The sequence below is a fragment of the Hippichthys cyanospilos genome, chromosome 15 (genome assembly GCF_059441005.1).
Source record: "Hippichthys cyanospilos isolate Australia breed blue-spotted pipefish chromosome 15, RoL_Hcya_1.0, whole genome shotgun sequence".
In the NCBI taxonomy this organism is placed as follows: domain Eukaryota; kingdom Metazoa; phylum Chordata; class Actinopteri; order Syngnathiformes; family Syngnathidae; genus Hippichthys; species Hippichthys cyanospilos.
In genome coordinates this window covers 9,050,393-9,067,103 of record NC_142383.1, presented here as the reverse complement: position 1 = coordinate 9,067,103, position 16,711 = coordinate 9,050,393, and the positions used below count along the sequence as shown (strand labels likewise).

The window sequence follows — 16,711 nt, the reverse complement described above, 5'->3', positions numbered from 1 at the left end:
GCTGCCAATGTGTGGGTGCTGAAGGTAAAAGTAGATGATTTTAAATCAAAAATGGAAACCTTTCCATAGGTTGATGTGGTTATGTTAGCGTGTTGGTCGGTGTTGATACATTACAAATATGTTTCCAAAAAAGTGAATATGACAATGTGGTAAAACGCTTAGACAATATGTGGTGTTTATAAAGTAAACCCCATTTAAAATTATGATCAAATCAATTACATTTTATGGGACTCAGACTTTTAGGGAAAAAAATACTCTGATTCAAATGGATCTGGATTCTGGGTTTAAATGGTAAGCGGGCTTGAGTTGTGTGTCCAGGCCTTAATTTACATGTCGTGGACTCAGTTTTGATTCCTTTATCTGCTTGCAAACTGGTTATTGCTTTGAAACTGACATTCACTTTTTGGGAACCAAAAGACACTGTCAACACAACAAAGGACTTAATCAAGCGGACAAAAAATAAATAAATAAATAAATCATAGACTAGACCTTACACTAGACCATGACCCAACAGAAGCATACACTTTTGCCAGTAAGGGTTCTGCCACTAAAAATTAAATAAAGTTAGGCTAATATGCATCTTTTGATCGAAAACTTCAGTATATGGATGTTGCTCTATGTCAATCATAATTGAAGCACCAGTAATTAGTCGCAAGATCACACAATGCGTACTGGACAAGCTACACGCTCTCTGAATAAGAAGCATTAGAGGGATTGTGTCATCTGTAATGATTAATTTGGCAGCCTTTGATTCTTGTGACTGAAGTCAAAGGCTCTGCGTGCCCCATCCCAACCAACGCCCACTCCTGAGTATTCACAGTTGACACATGAAAACGAGTGGCCCATCAGGTTTCCACAAAGCAAAAGTTCCCTCATATCAGCACGGACATTCATCACACTTGTCAGTGAGACTCTTGATAGTTGGAGCCAAATTTGTTGTTGTGTGTCACGTTGCGTGTCGTAGTTGTGTGAGACAGCGACATCAGGACAAGCGTCGCAAGATGAAAGAGACAACCGTGAGAGGCCATCTCCTAGTCGTGACTGCACGTCACAAATAAAGTTTACCAGCTCAGCTCCTTCCTATTGTCATAATCTGCATGTAGACACTATTTCGGAACTGCGGAACTTTGACAACATCCTAACACTAAATTTCTGACATTATGCGTCTTAACTGAAAGATCATGGATGGCATCAAATCTTTTTAATGGATGTCATCAAAGCTATTTAAACCCAACTGAAAATTACTGCGTTTGTTTTCACCTCCATCTCTATAAGTGTGGACAAAACTGTTTTATTGTGCCTGTGCACGCCTTGTATGTTAAATTCTCATCTTTGAGTGAGTGACATTTGAATGGTCAAATTTTGGGGATTAGGGTTACAGGGAATGGACTTCGTTGTTATGTCCCCTGATGTGAGGAAAAACATGCGCGTGTGTGTTAGTGTGCGTGTCTGCTCTGGTTCCTGACACTCTCCGACAGCCAGTAGCATGGCTCACTGAGAGGCATGGCGTGATCATAGGGCCATGCTCTGTCCTCTGTTGTACTACTCACTTTCACACACACACACACACACACACACACACACACACACACATATACACACTGAGGCCACCAAGACAGCACACCTCTTCTCTGTAGCAGGGCACCGGATTTTTCTTATATATTAAAAAAAAAAAAAGCACAACAAACGCTTGAAACCATGCCAGAAAAACTACAGTACTCTCCTTTACAGCATGATGTGTCTTATTTATTCCAATTTGTCTGCAATGATATTAATCACACAAACATGAATAATTTATGGTTCATTTCCTTCCAGCCACTTGTTGCAAGGCTGACACCATAATGTGCCCCATTGACTGTTGGACTGGGTTGATGGCAACTTGCCCCTGGTCATAGACTCCATAGAAATTACAACAAAAACAGCACGTGAATCCTAAACAAATAAGAATTTTAACGGATAAATTGGCTAACACAGCTCTTTATTACCATATTTTTGGGACTCTAATGCATATTTGAAATCTTTTAATTGCCTTAAAAAACAATGCTATGGTTTTTGGCTTTATTGAACCTTTAATTAAAATTCTTTCCTCGTGACTGATAGTGTGTGGTCCAAAAACATATACATCATATACATGTGTCCATAAACAACTACATAAAAGCAAAAAAACTTCATATGAATGAATCTAGAATTAAAAATAATGTCTATCATTCAAATTTTGTGAAAATTAATAGCCATACCATGATTTTGGCTTTAACATGTGACAAAAATAATCCACCAAGTGAGGTTTAGTTTTCATTATCGTAACAACATAAACGGTCGAAACTGAAATTGAAAGGCTAATCTGACGTTTTAACTCTAACAAACACGCCATGGCTCAAGTCATCGTTTCGTTATTACCTTGTGACCTCTTCATGTCGTCTTCAAGAGTGGATTGATTTTTACACTGCTGCAGTGAAGTGACAGATGCCGGCAAGGGTGAAAGTGGCATGTGTAAGGTAAACACCAATAAAAAGCCCCTTGCACACCGGACATCCAAGCTTGCATTTTCCTACCTCCTTATCCACACGCCGTCCTGTGTGCAAGCTACCAATGTGAGATACGGGGGTTTAAGTTAAACAGTAAATTTGCTGTCTTCCCAGCTAGTGTCAGAGGCTTAAGAGAAGTGGAATGCAGCCGGTGGATAAGTAGCAAGTGGAGACTATCATCCATGACGTCTTTCCTAGGGTCTCTTGTGTTGAGAACAAATGACGACGCCGCGTAATTATCTCAACGCAAGCTGAGTCTTGCATACTTCGGCCATGGCAATGTTTCGCTTCGGTGGGTTCTGTCTGAAATAGACAGCCAAATAATTCTTGGCTCCACTGTTACGCGTCTGAAACACCAATTTATTGGGAAGTCAGTGTGAAATTGGCTTGTGTCTGTTGTTGATGCTGTTGACAGTTCTCCATCTATTTGCTATACTGCTGTTCACTGGCACATGGATGCTGGTGCTGTCTCACCCATGGGTGCATCCAGGACAATTTACCAGTCAATGGACTCACATCGGGGATCGTTGTTTCACTATACAGGAAAAGTGGTGAAGTAGTTAGCGCCTGTTGCTTCTCGGTGGACTATTCACGATATTTCTGTTCTTGTAGATTTTTATGTTCTTAGATAAGACTTTTGACACTCCATAATAATGACAGCTGTTTCTTGAACATGTGTATTTGTTCAATATGGGATTGTGATTATTTATAGTATGGTTCTTTCTTTGGCAATTATTCCATGGTGTACCCACATTCATGCTGAACATCAGCTGAGACAGGCACCAGACTTCTTTTATATCAAAACAAGAAAATACATGAAAAAAATAAATATTTGACGAACATAATAATAGCAATGAAGACATGACAGTATTTTTTACTTGTATTTACTCAAATAACGCATTTTTTTTTCTATATACTGTAAATCTCAAACTATAAGCCGTTACGTTTTTTCTCAGGCTTTGGACCCTGCCACAAGGGGGCAATCGCCACTGGCTATTAAGAAAACAAACTCCATACCAACTGTGATTCCTGGGGTCACAATAAAATATTTGCAGCTAGTGGTCATCAGCATGAATCATGAATGGATTTCATGCAGAGGTTGAAGAGGAAATTGATAATGCCCAATAACTTCTAATAGGCTTTCAATCAGGCATGTTACTGTTGTGTTGGTGTGTGTCGCTTACAATGGCAATGAATTAAGTTTCTCAAACTTCAACAATACGCCTTATAAGCAGGTCTGCTATATGTATGGATGCTGACTTTCAGCTCATCATCTTTGATTTGTTTTTGTTTTTTCTATTAAAGATGACAATTCTTAAACTATGGTCCTCTATATTTCTACAAATAAATACATAGAAAATGCAATCAAAATTGCATTGAGACTGTGGCTTATATTAGGGGAAAAAAACTTATTTACAGACTCGTGTTGTTTGATTTACTATCTTCTGTTCTGACCCTCACCCAAGTGTCTCGTCCTGTGATTTATTGATGTTTCTGTTTGGTCCCCTTTAGATTTCTTTCCAACACATCCTTTGAGGGCCAGAGCGGCTTTATATCCAGAGAACGTCAGAACCTAAATGTCATCTCAGAGGCCCATCACTACATCTGGTCCCTCCAGCTGGACCCTCTGGGCCAGCCAACCTGGACGAGACTGGGACGTTGGCGCAGAGGGAAAGTTCTGATGGACCAGGGGGCCTGGACGAGCCGCCAAGGTTCTGGAGGGGGAGGCGACTGGCGCAGACCCACGAGGTTGCATTTGCGGGTGGTGACACTGGTGGAGCACCCATTCGTATTCACCCGGGACGTGGACGGAGACGGGTTGTGCCCTGCTGGCCAGTTGTGCCTCGACCCACTCACCAATGACTCAACGGTTTTACAGAGTTTTTTCCAAAATCTTGCAGGACCTAATGGATCGGTCCCCACTGACTCTAAGAAATGCTGCTACGGTTACTGCATTGACTTGCTGGAGAAGCTGGCAGAGGATATGGGATTCACCTTTGACCTCTACATTGTCGGGGATGGCAAATACGGAGGCTTTAAGAATGGTCGCTGGACGGGATTAGTGGGTGACCTGCTTAGTGGTGCTGCTCACCTCGCCGTGACGTCTTTTAGCATTAATTCAGCAAGAAGCCAAGTCATTGACTTCACCTCGCCCTTTTTCTCCACCAGCCTGGGAATTCTGGTCAGTTTTCTACTTTTGATTGCTCACTTCTGTCTATTTCACACTGCTGTTTTGCTTAGTTCCCTCTCTGTCATTGACCTCACCTCAACCCACTGTGATCATTAAGCTGCTGGTCACCCTCTTTAGGGCACAGACTTTTTACTGCACACTTTACAATTGTCCACATGAGGTTTGACTGGTCAGCATTCACTGCAATTGCTTTTCTTGACCTCAGTAGATGACAAAAGCTGTTCTGATTACACTCTCGTTCTCATCAAAAACTTTTTTTACAGAAAAGCATGTTTTGATTTATTTTATGGTAAATGGGTGTTCCTTCTGGATGTGTTTTTAGGTTCGGACCCGTGACACAGCAGCACCCATCGGGGCCTTCATGTGGCCTCTTCACTGGTCAATGTGGCTTGGCATCTTCGTCTCCCTCCACGTCACCGCCATTTTCCTCACTTTGTACGAGTGGCACAGCCCGTTCGGCATGACGCCACGGGGACGTAACCGAGATCGCGTTTTTTCCTTCTCCTCGGCTCTCAACGTGTGCTATGCCATACTTTTTGGGAGAACCGTTGCCATCAAGCCTCCAAAGTGCTGGACGGGCCGTCTGCTGATGAACCTTTGGGCCATTTTCTGCCTCTTCTGCCTGTCCACCTACACTGCGAATCTGGCAGCGGTCATGGTTGGTGAAAAGACCTATGAGCAGCTGTCAGGGATCCATGACCCAAAGGTATTAGACACATTAAACTGACAGACGGGTTGACTGACTTGTCCCTGATGGTGTAGTGGCACACTCACTTGAATTGCATGCGGCCTGTATGGCTTCATTTCCTACTCAGTGACAGTGTGATTGAGAGTGCTTGTCTCCCTATGTGCCCTGTGATTGACTTGCGAGACCGGTCCAGCTAGTACTTTACCTTTTGGCTAAAGACAGCTTTAATGGATTCAAGCTCCCTGTAACTCGAAACATAATAAGCAGGGAGAAAAGTCAAATGATGGCTGATTGGATCAATGTGGCAAACATATTTTAGTATCTTCATTTCCAATTTAGCATTTCGATTTTCTCCTCTGGCTTTTGTTCTATATGTTTTGCTCAATGTTTTGTTCTGTTCTAATATTCTGGTTAGGGATGGGCAAGTATTGATACCAAATATAAGTGTTGGGCCAATATCAGGCCTTATGTCAAGGTAAGGTAACGGTACTCATGATGCATCCGATACTAGTATCGTTGGCAGGTTTTGCTGAAGGTTTTTATCTTGTTAGAATTAGTTCAAGGTCACAAATGCTCTAAAAAATTTTCACCAGACAGTCAGCATTCACCCCTCTGTGGAATAGAGCAGTTTTACAAACACAAAGTATAGAAAATGGCCATTAATATCATGACATTTTGACAACAACAACAAAAAATCTACATGGAAATACATGGAGCTTTTAAAATTATCTTTGTTTTTTTGGAGGGTAAAATTTGTAAATCAAAATGATTGGTGATACCAGTCCTTGTCCAAGTACTCGAGTTGAGTACTTGTGCTGATATTGGTTAGAAAAAAAAGGTGTTAAATACCTGTGTTTGGTGTTGATACAAGGCCACTGGCATCCTATACAGATTTATCAAACATAAAATGGACTGAGTTTAAAATAAACCGTGTTTATATGGTTCTGGTATTGCCTTAGACTACAATTTTACTGTTGTCATTTTGCTCATTTTCATCTATCATCATCTATGTCAAATATATGAGTAATTTTGAAAAAAATCATTTTGGTGACTTCACATACAGGTGGTATAATAAATTTAAGCTGTTGTATTTTAATATTATAGTCAATACTTGGAGACTGTATTTTGGTCACTAAGTTTAAATGCTTTGCTGTTTCACACACAGTCAGTTGTGCATGTATAATACTGAAGTTCATTGAATATTCATATAAATCGGGGTCAGAGCCGCTTCTGGTAATTGCCATCACAACTTTGCTTTTGATGAAAAAAAATTGTGTTCTAATGAAGAAACAATTAGTATAAGTATTTATAAAAGTATCTCTTAAAGTGAAGGCCATTATTTAGGGGAATACGGTAAAAGTAATTCAACAGTGACTCACTGGTTTTTAAGAAAATATATTTATTTAACATGTTTGGTATTGCGTGAACCATTTATTTATGACTTTTTAATCCCAAATGCAGGTAGTCTAATAACGTAGAAAGTGTTGCGTAACTGTAGAAAATCAATAGCAGACTGAAATAGGTGGGGGGTTGATATTAAAGCTTAAATGTCTCCTCTATCTTTCTTGCAGTTGCACCATCCCTCTCAGGGATTCCGATTCGCCACGGTGAGAGAAAGCAGTGCCGAGGACTACGTCAAAAAGAGTTTTCCTGAGATGCACGAATACATGCGACGATACAACGTCCCAGCAACACCAGACGGCATACACAATCTCAAGTAATTTCATTTTTTTGTAATAATACCACTCGTGCATGTTAGTCATGTCTACAAGAATAATATTTGCACAGTCATGATCCAGTATCTTTCCAAGGAGATGGTTTATTGTCTCTGGAAATATCACATAAATGTCAAGTGAATGGGAATGAAAAGAAGGGGAAAAAACAATGCTGCTGTCATTTTCTACTGTGAGTCTGCCTTCACTTCACATTCAGCCCCTATCTTCTTCTTCTTCGGCACCCCCCGACCACAACCATTGCTGTCATCCTAAGCTGCTTCGACATTCCACCGGCGTCCCTACTGAGCAAAGCAAAAATAAAGTGAGAAATGGCAGCTTGGATACAAACAGAGGATGGCTAGAACACAATTTAAAAGATGAAACAAGTTTTTTTTTATTATTTTTTCAGCTGAGCCTCGAAAATGCTGATTAGAAGGTTCAAGGAAAATGTCAACCTTAGGAAATTACAGCTCAGGAGCCGGAAATGTGCAACTTAAGGATTCACGCCCCAAACTAAATGGCTTCTTATCAGTCACGTAATGATATAATAATAATAATGATAATATTGCAATTTTGCTCTGTGCTTGCCAGGTGAATGACACTGGATAGTCAATTCTCAACTGATAGGAGCAGCGGAAATATGAAAATGTGTTTCACTCTGTTTCATCTTCATAAGTGAAGCTACAAATACTAACTATAGCTAATTTGCCGTGCTATAACCGGAGCATCATCAACGCTCACACAACAGCCACATCACTGTGGAAGACATATTAGAATGGCAGTGCTGATGCTATCACCTCCATCAGGATTGAGATTTTCATGGCTCAACTCGCTGATGACGAATCCAAAACAAAGCAATTTCAAGCACGGGTTTTTCTTATTAACCTGGCTGCAAGCATCAAGATGCAAAGATGTTATAGCAATCAACCTTAGAGATGTACCATGAATAGAAGTCCTCCCTCTCACATAGTATCCAATGAAGCAATGCTGCAGAAATGTCAGTGCAATTCAAATCTACGGTAATGGGCTGGCTTTTTTTTTTTTTTTTTTGTGGTGAGTTGAAAAGATCACGTTAACTATATATATATATATATATATATATATATATATATATATATATATATATATATATATATATATATATATATATATATATATATATAATTTTTTTTTTTTTTTTTTTTTTGGAGCTGACAGCCTAAAAAGGATTTTGTCAATTTGTAAACAAAATCGTATATGGTTATAAAGTTATAAGGACATTCCCCATATATTCTCTATAATGAGTGACTGTCCATTTATTCTCTATAATGAGTGAATGGTTATACTGTGTGCCAATCACATGCAGGGCACCTACCGTACAATCACACAAGACATTACCGACCTAATGCAAATTAGAGCCTACAACATTCACTTTGCTGGAAAACCGAAAGAGCACTGAACTCAAGCCCCAGGGCAGTGTTTTAGTCCCAAAACCATTTTACTATGTGACTTACTTGCTATCCACCACTTCATTTTTCTGACCTTTTTTTAACTTTGTGTATTACATTTTAATCACACACGATCATTTGAATACATTGTTTACTTCAAAATATAAATGCAAATAGGAAGAATTATATCATGTGCAGGAGAAGTGGAATACCACGACAGGCTTATCAAAAAATCCACCTCAAAAAAAATAAAATTGGAATTACATATTAGAATCAGAACATAACAATATTATGCATTTCTAACTCATTAAATCTTTACTGAAAGATTCGTAGAAGTAAACTGAAATTATATACAAGTAACAGAAGACGTTGAAAACCATCATCAAAAATACACTGGATAGGGATTTGCTAGGATTGAACTTGAGCACCCCTGCTCTGCAAAATGAATTCTCTTTGACATCAAGGCTTTCTTGTAATTTAATTCCGAATCCAGACTGTAGAGGTAGGCAACCCCGTTCCTAGAGAGCCGCATACCTGCATGTTTTTGATTTCTTTCTCATACGTGACACATGAATCAAATAATCAGTTCATCAGCAAGCTCTGCAGAAGCTCGATAACGATTCTGATCATTTGAATCAGGTGTGTTATCGAAGGGAGATATCGAGTAGATGCAGGATAGCTACACTCACCCGGAGTTGCCGACTCCTGCTCTGGAATCTAGAACAGCGACAAAAAGTCAGTTAATACATATGAATTTGGATTCCATAATTTGACTCAATGGGATTTTAATGGAAGTTGTTCTCTAGCTTTAATATATGTATATTGGTACAGTAGGTACAAGTTCTTGATGTCTCTGTCTATTTAAAAATGTGATTAACTTCAGAATTATATTTGGAATTGTTTGAAGACTTTGTGGCAAGTCTCAACCCACATATTTTAATTTAAAGATAAATGTACACTTTCAAAACTATTTAAATAAGAAATAGACAGTACATTACATTTTTAAAATAGTGGAATAGTTGGCTAAAAATGAGCAATTCTAACAAAATGTTATTTTCAGCTGCATGAATTCATGAAGATATATATAACACTTGTACAAGTTTACAGTAGGTCAATTATGAATACACAAAACTAAAATTTTGAAACCATTCTAAAATTGCATCAAGGCTGTCTTCATTCATGAGTGTTCATAAATGTTGTTGTCGTTTGTTTGAAGGGCCGATCCCCAGAAACTGGATGCGTTTATCATGGACAAAGCTCTGCTGGACTATGAGGTCTCAATTGATGCAGACTGCAAAACATTGACTGTTGGCAAACCGTTTGCTATCGAAGGTGAGGGAAGAAGAAAAGGACGAAACTTTTTACTTTCTCCCAATTATCTGTTTCAGCCCATCAATTTTTCAGAGGTGTCACCGCATGAGTGTTTAAGAGCCAGTAACAGTGTTAATCTTCTTGCTTTCAAAAGCTTATAGTCCACGTAGAATCCTGTTAATCTCAGGCCCATTTAAAAAGCATCATTCACCTGCAGCGAAAACGTTCCCATGATGGTTAACGTCCATTACAGGCCTCAATAGTCCTCCATACCATCGCTGATTTTAATTACTTTATGCAGTCTCTATGTTACTGAAGTTCACATTCAGGAGAGGTTAAGTTTAGTACTTTCATACTTTGTTTTTATTGACGTCACATTTACCAAGGAATAATACAAAACAAACGGGACTCTGTGGATTTCAGGTTAGATGGTGTATGCTCACTTGCTATCTTAAGGGGAAGCTGTATAGAAGTTGTGGTTAGATGGCTTATATAAACGCTGAGATCAATAGAAATGTTGGGACAAAAACACACTAATCTTATTTTTGTGTGTGTGTGTCTCAGGATATGGGATCGGTCTCCCTCAGAACTCTCCGCTCACCTCCAACTTTTCTGAGCTTGTTAGTCAGTACAAGTCGGACGGCTTCATGGACATGCTGCATGACAAATGGTACAAGGTGGTGCCGTGCGGGAAACGGAGCTTTGCCGTGACTGAGGTAAGAATATAGGCACCTTCACCTCAGCTGCTGCTGTTGGCAGCTTTTCAATTAAAGCTTGTTGATGTCGCGTTGATCTCTGTGTCATGTTTATTTATTTTGGTTTGTGTTCTTGATATTCACCAGGGCGTGCTGTTGATTCAAACCCGCACAGCACATCAATGAGAGTCCTTTTGCGTTTGTCTGTGTCCTATACCTCAACAGTAATACGTGACCTGCCGAAATGATAAGCAGAATCCCAAATTGGTTTTCTTAATTTTAAGTTTCTTCTGAGCTCTGTTTGATAAGCACTATTTTCATGTGGTTATTAATGTGAAGAAATCATTTCCTCCGTCAGAAAACGACCAACTCACCGTGAAATAATCAACTCCTGCTTATCTTCCTAATGCATCTTTAATGTTTAATTAGGAGGTGTTTGCAGTATAGCTATCAAGATCATTAACTGCTGGTTTTTATATTTAATCCCTTCTAATTGTCCAATTCTTTAATTTGCCTCATGGCTAGAGTAAAGTATATCTATCAATTTATCTGTTGAACTTACTCCAAAGGGTGAAAGAAGATGTGGTAGTTAGTCAGGATAAAGAAAAAAAAAATCTTTCTATAAACTGATCCAGGAAATGAGCTCATGTCAGCACCTTGTTTTGTTCTAGCTTGTAGTAAATGTGCTGAATGTTTTATATTTGGCCACAGTAAAATAAAACTCGTCTTCTCCGTCAAGCTTGTTCGAGTGGCACCAAGAAAAGATGTTAACATCCATCGACCGTTTCACCTTATGTGGGGACATAACATTCGGGGCTTAACGGCCAAGTATAAAAAAAAATGTCGGGACAAGTGTAAAAGTCAATGCTACTTGAAGATTCCTGATTACAGCCATATACCATCCCCAATAATGGCTTCCTTTTACACAAATAAACACCTCACTCTCCCCTCAGGAACAAGGTGCTGCCAATTTCAAATTTCTGTTAATAAAGCAATTTTTTCAGCAGCACAAAGTAATGACTGATAGTGCAGCAGAGTTCAGAGGTTTGACTCTCAACTTTGGCTCCCCTGTGTGGCGTTTGCGTGTTACGTGAAACTGATTTCTGTTCTATTCCATTTATTCTACTAAATTGTTCATAGATTTTTAGTATGCACCAATCAGAACTACACTTCCACTTTCGCTGTAACATTCTTTTCCATTTCAAACATCTGCATGGTTTCAGAATGCTGCTAGTGCAAACTTGATTCGTCGTAACATGACCACCAGCTTGTCTGCTTCAATTGGCCAACTCGGGCAGATGCGGCGATTGTGAACTTCACCTCTGTCTTCTGCCTCCAAATGGGCTGCATTATTGATATGAACTAAGAATAAAAGGGCACATGGTACAGTAGAAGGCAGTTAAGCATCCTATTCCCTTTGTGTTCCAGAAATCACAATTCATTGTTGACTATTCACTTGGTAACAAGTGCTTCACACTGTTTGTCTTGCTCTCCAGACAAGGTCATTTAGTTGTAGAAAAAATGCCTATTACCATGTGTACAATAACTCGTAAATTCAAAGACTGCCCCTAACCCTCCAGCTGCTTACCAAGCTGTACGTCCATTACTTTGGTCTGTCCTTAGCAGTCAAACAACCCTCGGAGGTCCATCTTGTACTGTTGTCCATAAGAAGTCAGTCGTTTAAACTGCCAGCTGTGATTTGGGATCTCGTAAAGTGTCTCCTCGCTTCGATTGGGTTGTTCAACCTTATTAAGCCTTTAAAATGTATATTTGGGGCTCGTATCACATTTCTGAACATATTTGCTTTCAACGGTTTGTTTTGTCACAAGGTGTATTAAAACACAGCAATCTATGAGAATCTATACAGTTCTTTGGAAAAAAATTAATTAAAAATTTGAAAGAAAGAAATAAAAAATTTCTGTTGAATGTGAAATACCTATACGGGGCAATAGCTGCAAATACAGTATATCACATACTGGGTCATTGTAGGTAATAGGATAAAGTAAGTAAGTTTTTAAGTCTTGTCCTTTAATTAAAATTGTAAACATCCAGAATGCCTGAAAACAACTGAAATTGCGTAAGTGTGTCAAATTGGCCTGCCCAAAGTTTAATTTTAAGTAGAACAACATGTTTTACAGAGGTCACATTCAAAACCTTTTTTATGTTAAAAAGTCCAGAATAATCTCAGTTTAGTCCAAGTTTAGCATCAGTTCAAACTTCAATACGTTGCGTTAATACCCAAAGCTAAAATAAAGAGCAAGCATGTCTTGTATGTGTTTTGTGAGTCCCGAGAAAAGAAGTAAGTTATTTCCCACAGAAGCTTTGTCAGAGATGGTTTCAGCTGTTGCATACATTTGTGTTGCTCCAGGTTCATTTCTGTACTTTGATGTCTGCAGGCATTTACTGTAGCTCCATGTCATTCAATTTTTCTCTCCATATCTGCCTGGGCCCAGCAAACAGATCATGGACGATCTGGCTGGCGTTGCATGCTTTGGGCTGAGAAATAGCTACAGTTGTATACACTGGCAAAAAAATAAATAAAAAATTGATGATTTAACTAAACATTACTCATGTTTCACTGCAAATAAACCCTTGTTATTACCTTGACATTGCCAGTTGCTGTCAAATTCAACATAAGGCAGCATAAGCAAAGAGATTCATGTGACATGCAGTTAAATATTGACCATGCAGCAACATTTTAGACATGCTCAGCATTTCCAATGCAATGATTCTAACAAATGGCTGCCAAATTATCAGAATCAAGCCTTTCTATCTAAAAATTATTGACAACAAAATTGATGGATCGCCTTTCAGAATGAGGCCAAGCTCAATGCATCTTCAGAGATTGGTCACAATTGAAGACAATTCATTCACTAATAAATGAGTCAATAGCACATCTTCAGTTTTAACTGGAAGAAACAGCACATCCCGATCGTCATTCTCCTTGCAATGCTTTCTTTTTGAGTGTGGACGCTGCGTTAAACCCGGCTGGGTTTGCTTGAAAATCATTTCAGATGAAAAGCTGTTCCGCTTTATTATAAGCACAGCCCATTGGTAAAAGAGTATCCTAGTTTAAAAAAGATGCGGTACCCAACATGGTGTCAGCATTCAGACAATTTTCCCCAGCTTCGGAAGTAATTGGCTCCACCTGGAATGCCATTACAGGCATCTTAGTGAGTCACTGTCCGGCAGATTGCCAATTTAATCCATCATGTATTTACATCCCACATCACTTGATAATGCGGCCACCGCAGCCGCATTGAGAGCTGCACCTTACGGGGCAGTAAAAAAGATTCATACGAGGATGTGCATCGGCAGTATCTGGAGCAAGAGCTCCATTAAGAAAAGTGCAAGATCACATTTGTTGATTGCTACTTGCACACTCATGATACACCTCTTAAGGAGGGGTGACACATTCACGCTTGAGAACAATAACTTAAAATGACTGTAACAGTTTTGGCTAACACTAGATATATACAGACAAAGAAATAGATATATCCACTAACAATGAATAGACTATGATCTAAAACAGAATTTCTATGTGATGGTGATTGCTAAACAATTGGAAAACACGATACAATGTAGACCGTGGCATTTGTAAAGAGCAGTGCTAAAGTAATTTTAAATTATATTTTAACCTGACACCATGATATTAGGTGAACCACAGTTTATGGGCATTCTGTGCAAAACAAATAAAGGTCTGTGGAGTATTTTCTGTCACACAATATTCGTTTTCCGTCGACTGAAACTCCACAGAGCTTCTGCTGCAGCACATTTATATTTAAACTGATGTGGTTGGCCTCACTCACCCAAAAAAATAAGAGCTGCAAGGGGAAAAAAGTCATTTGCAGCATGACATTGTCCGTGTTCCTGGCCAGGCCAGCGGCAACACAGCAACATTAACCACAGGGATGTCCTTCACCTTCATGCCACTCTTAGCCTAAAACAGCTCAAAGTGTTATGTTACATGACACCCTACATGACATGGTCATCCCGATGTGCAGGGGAATCCGCGTGGGTGCCTAGTATCATGCCCTGTGGGACGCCATAAGTTTCAACTAGGCTGCTCTGGTCCATGAACATTTCTAGTTGCTCTGTCCTCAATGCAGGCAAGTGACATTGATGAGGAGGACCTTCTACATAAGACGCGACATCGCCTGATGTCTGACCTGGTTTTACTATGGCCAGACGATGGGGATACCCTACTAAAGCTAAAACCAGTGAACATGTTAATTAAACTGTCCTTAATCAGGAAGGATGACGGTGGTTTCTTGTCATTTTTTTTTACACACTTGGTTTAATCAGTGGCCTTTGGCAGATGTGAGTATGTTCACATGCATTCACTGGGCCAAAATTCATGTTTTTGATACATCCGCCAATAGCTTCTTTTACATGTGGTCACAAGACAGTTATGTTAATTATGTTACCTATATTGTGATGAGGACATACATATAACTTTCTGTTTTCTACTGTCAAGTAAACACATTTTATTACTGTCATTCAGACATGACCTGATAGTAGATTCTCATAGTGTGGTAACTGTGAGCAAAAATATAATTGTGTCCCACTACCATGGTATTAAAATGGCATTCCATTTAATGCACTGTATTATATTTTTAAACAAAATAATGAATATTTGCTACATTAAGAAATGTGTCTATGAGTACAAATGAATCCATTCTTCCATTTTCCTTCACATGCGTCGCAAGTTGCTAAATGAATAAATACGTAAATAAATACATTGAGATTCTTCTTATGGTAATTAATTTTAGTCTTATTTTTTTCTTAATTCTTAGTTTCTCAGTTTTGTTCTTAGCATGTCACGGTTCCCTATCACTGGTAATCTATTTACAATACTAAGACCTCCTTATAATTATTATAAGGATTATAAGGAAGGACGTAGCCCAAGTGTATTAACACAGCCACATATTCAGGTTAGAAATCAGATACCTCATGAGTTTTATTTGGGTTTTGAAAACTATATTAGCTCACACAGGTTATTGCTCGCATATACATGACATTCAAAAATCTGAATTTTGCCAAAATTCAGATTTCAAAAAGGTTAATTGACTGCATGTAAGCACAGTCTGTGTTCCAGAAAGCTACCAACAGGGTTTTGCACGATAAGCAGAGGTCTTGCACAACTATTACCGTGGTTGTAATGTTTTGTCTTTTGAAAACCAGAGGGGCATTGGACTTTCCCCAAGTCTCAGTGCAATAAAACAGTTGCAGATGGCTCACATTAAGTAAGTTAAATTCACGGTAGGCTATAAACTTGACCTTTAAAAGTCTCAGCAGTTAAGAAAGCATTTTTGTGGGATCTCCTTTACTCACAATATATTCTTTCAAAGTGCTTGGACATTGAAGCAATGTTCTGCCTCATTGTTCAACCCATAGACTTCACTTTGAAAGGACAGGATTGAGGTTTTTGTGTAGAGGTGAGTAAAAAAGCAGAAACAGTCCTTGTGCAAGTGATCCGAATGTGAATGGCACACAAGCTTGCACGGTTGATTTTTGGGACAATGCCAGTGTTTACGTCTTTGACAGAATTACATTTTCATTTTGAATGAACACTTTCAAGAGGTAAATAGTCTTCTTCCAACAAACTTTGCTGATTCTCTGTTTCTTCATCCAGACCTTACAGATGGGTATAAAACATTTCTCTGGGCTCTTTGTGATGCTTTGTGTGGGCGTGGCCTTATCTCTGTTGACTACCATTGCGGAACACATCGTGTACAAGCTGGTGATCCCGAGGGTCAAGGAGCCACGCTTCAGATATTGGCTGCACACCAGCCAGGTACTCAACTCACACACTTTGCAGTCCATACAATCCACTCTTAATATGGAATGGAACTATGATATTTACTGTATATTACATTCTGATGAAACATTCAGGAGCAATTTCCGAATCTCAGAAAATTACACATCTGAAACACGAAAAAATGGTGAATATTCTGAGCTAAAATAAATTGCTATTGGGATAATTTTCAAGACCCGCTGGGTTAAAAAGATAATAAGAATATTTTCCCCCCAAGTTTGCGAGGCCTCTATAAGTGATTGGTTGTATGTTGCTTGCTCTCCAGAGATTACACCGAGCCCTCAACTCTGTTTTCGCCGATGACAAACTGCAGACTGTCGCCAAGCCTGAGAAGAGGTACC

At 39.1% G+C, this 16,711-nt stretch overlaps 1 protein-coding gene across 1 annotated transcript in view; it reads left to right on the top strand.

Annotated features, from left to right (window-relative positions):
* Window positions 1–16,711, top strand: part of grin3a (glutamate receptor, ionotropic, N-methyl-D-aspartate 3A) — a 37,698-nt gene that overhangs the window by 15,525 nt on the left and 5,462 nt on the right. The window contains exons 3-9 of the mRNA XM_088435900.1: window positions 4,038–4,707; window positions 5,039–5,422; window positions 6,976–7,121; window positions 9,763–9,878; window positions 10,422–10,573; window positions 16,188–16,349; window positions 16,636–16,706. Coding sequence (XP_088292026.1) covers window positions 4,038–4,707; window positions 5,039–5,422; window positions 6,976–7,121; window positions 9,763–9,878; window positions 10,422–10,573; window positions 16,188–16,349; window positions 16,636–16,706 — 1,701 coding nt within the window. The remainder of the gene's footprint in view (window positions 1–4,037; window positions 4,708–5,038; window positions 5,423–6,975; window positions 7,122–9,762; window positions 9,879–10,421; window positions 10,574–16,187; window positions 16,350–16,635; window positions 16,707–16,711) is intronic.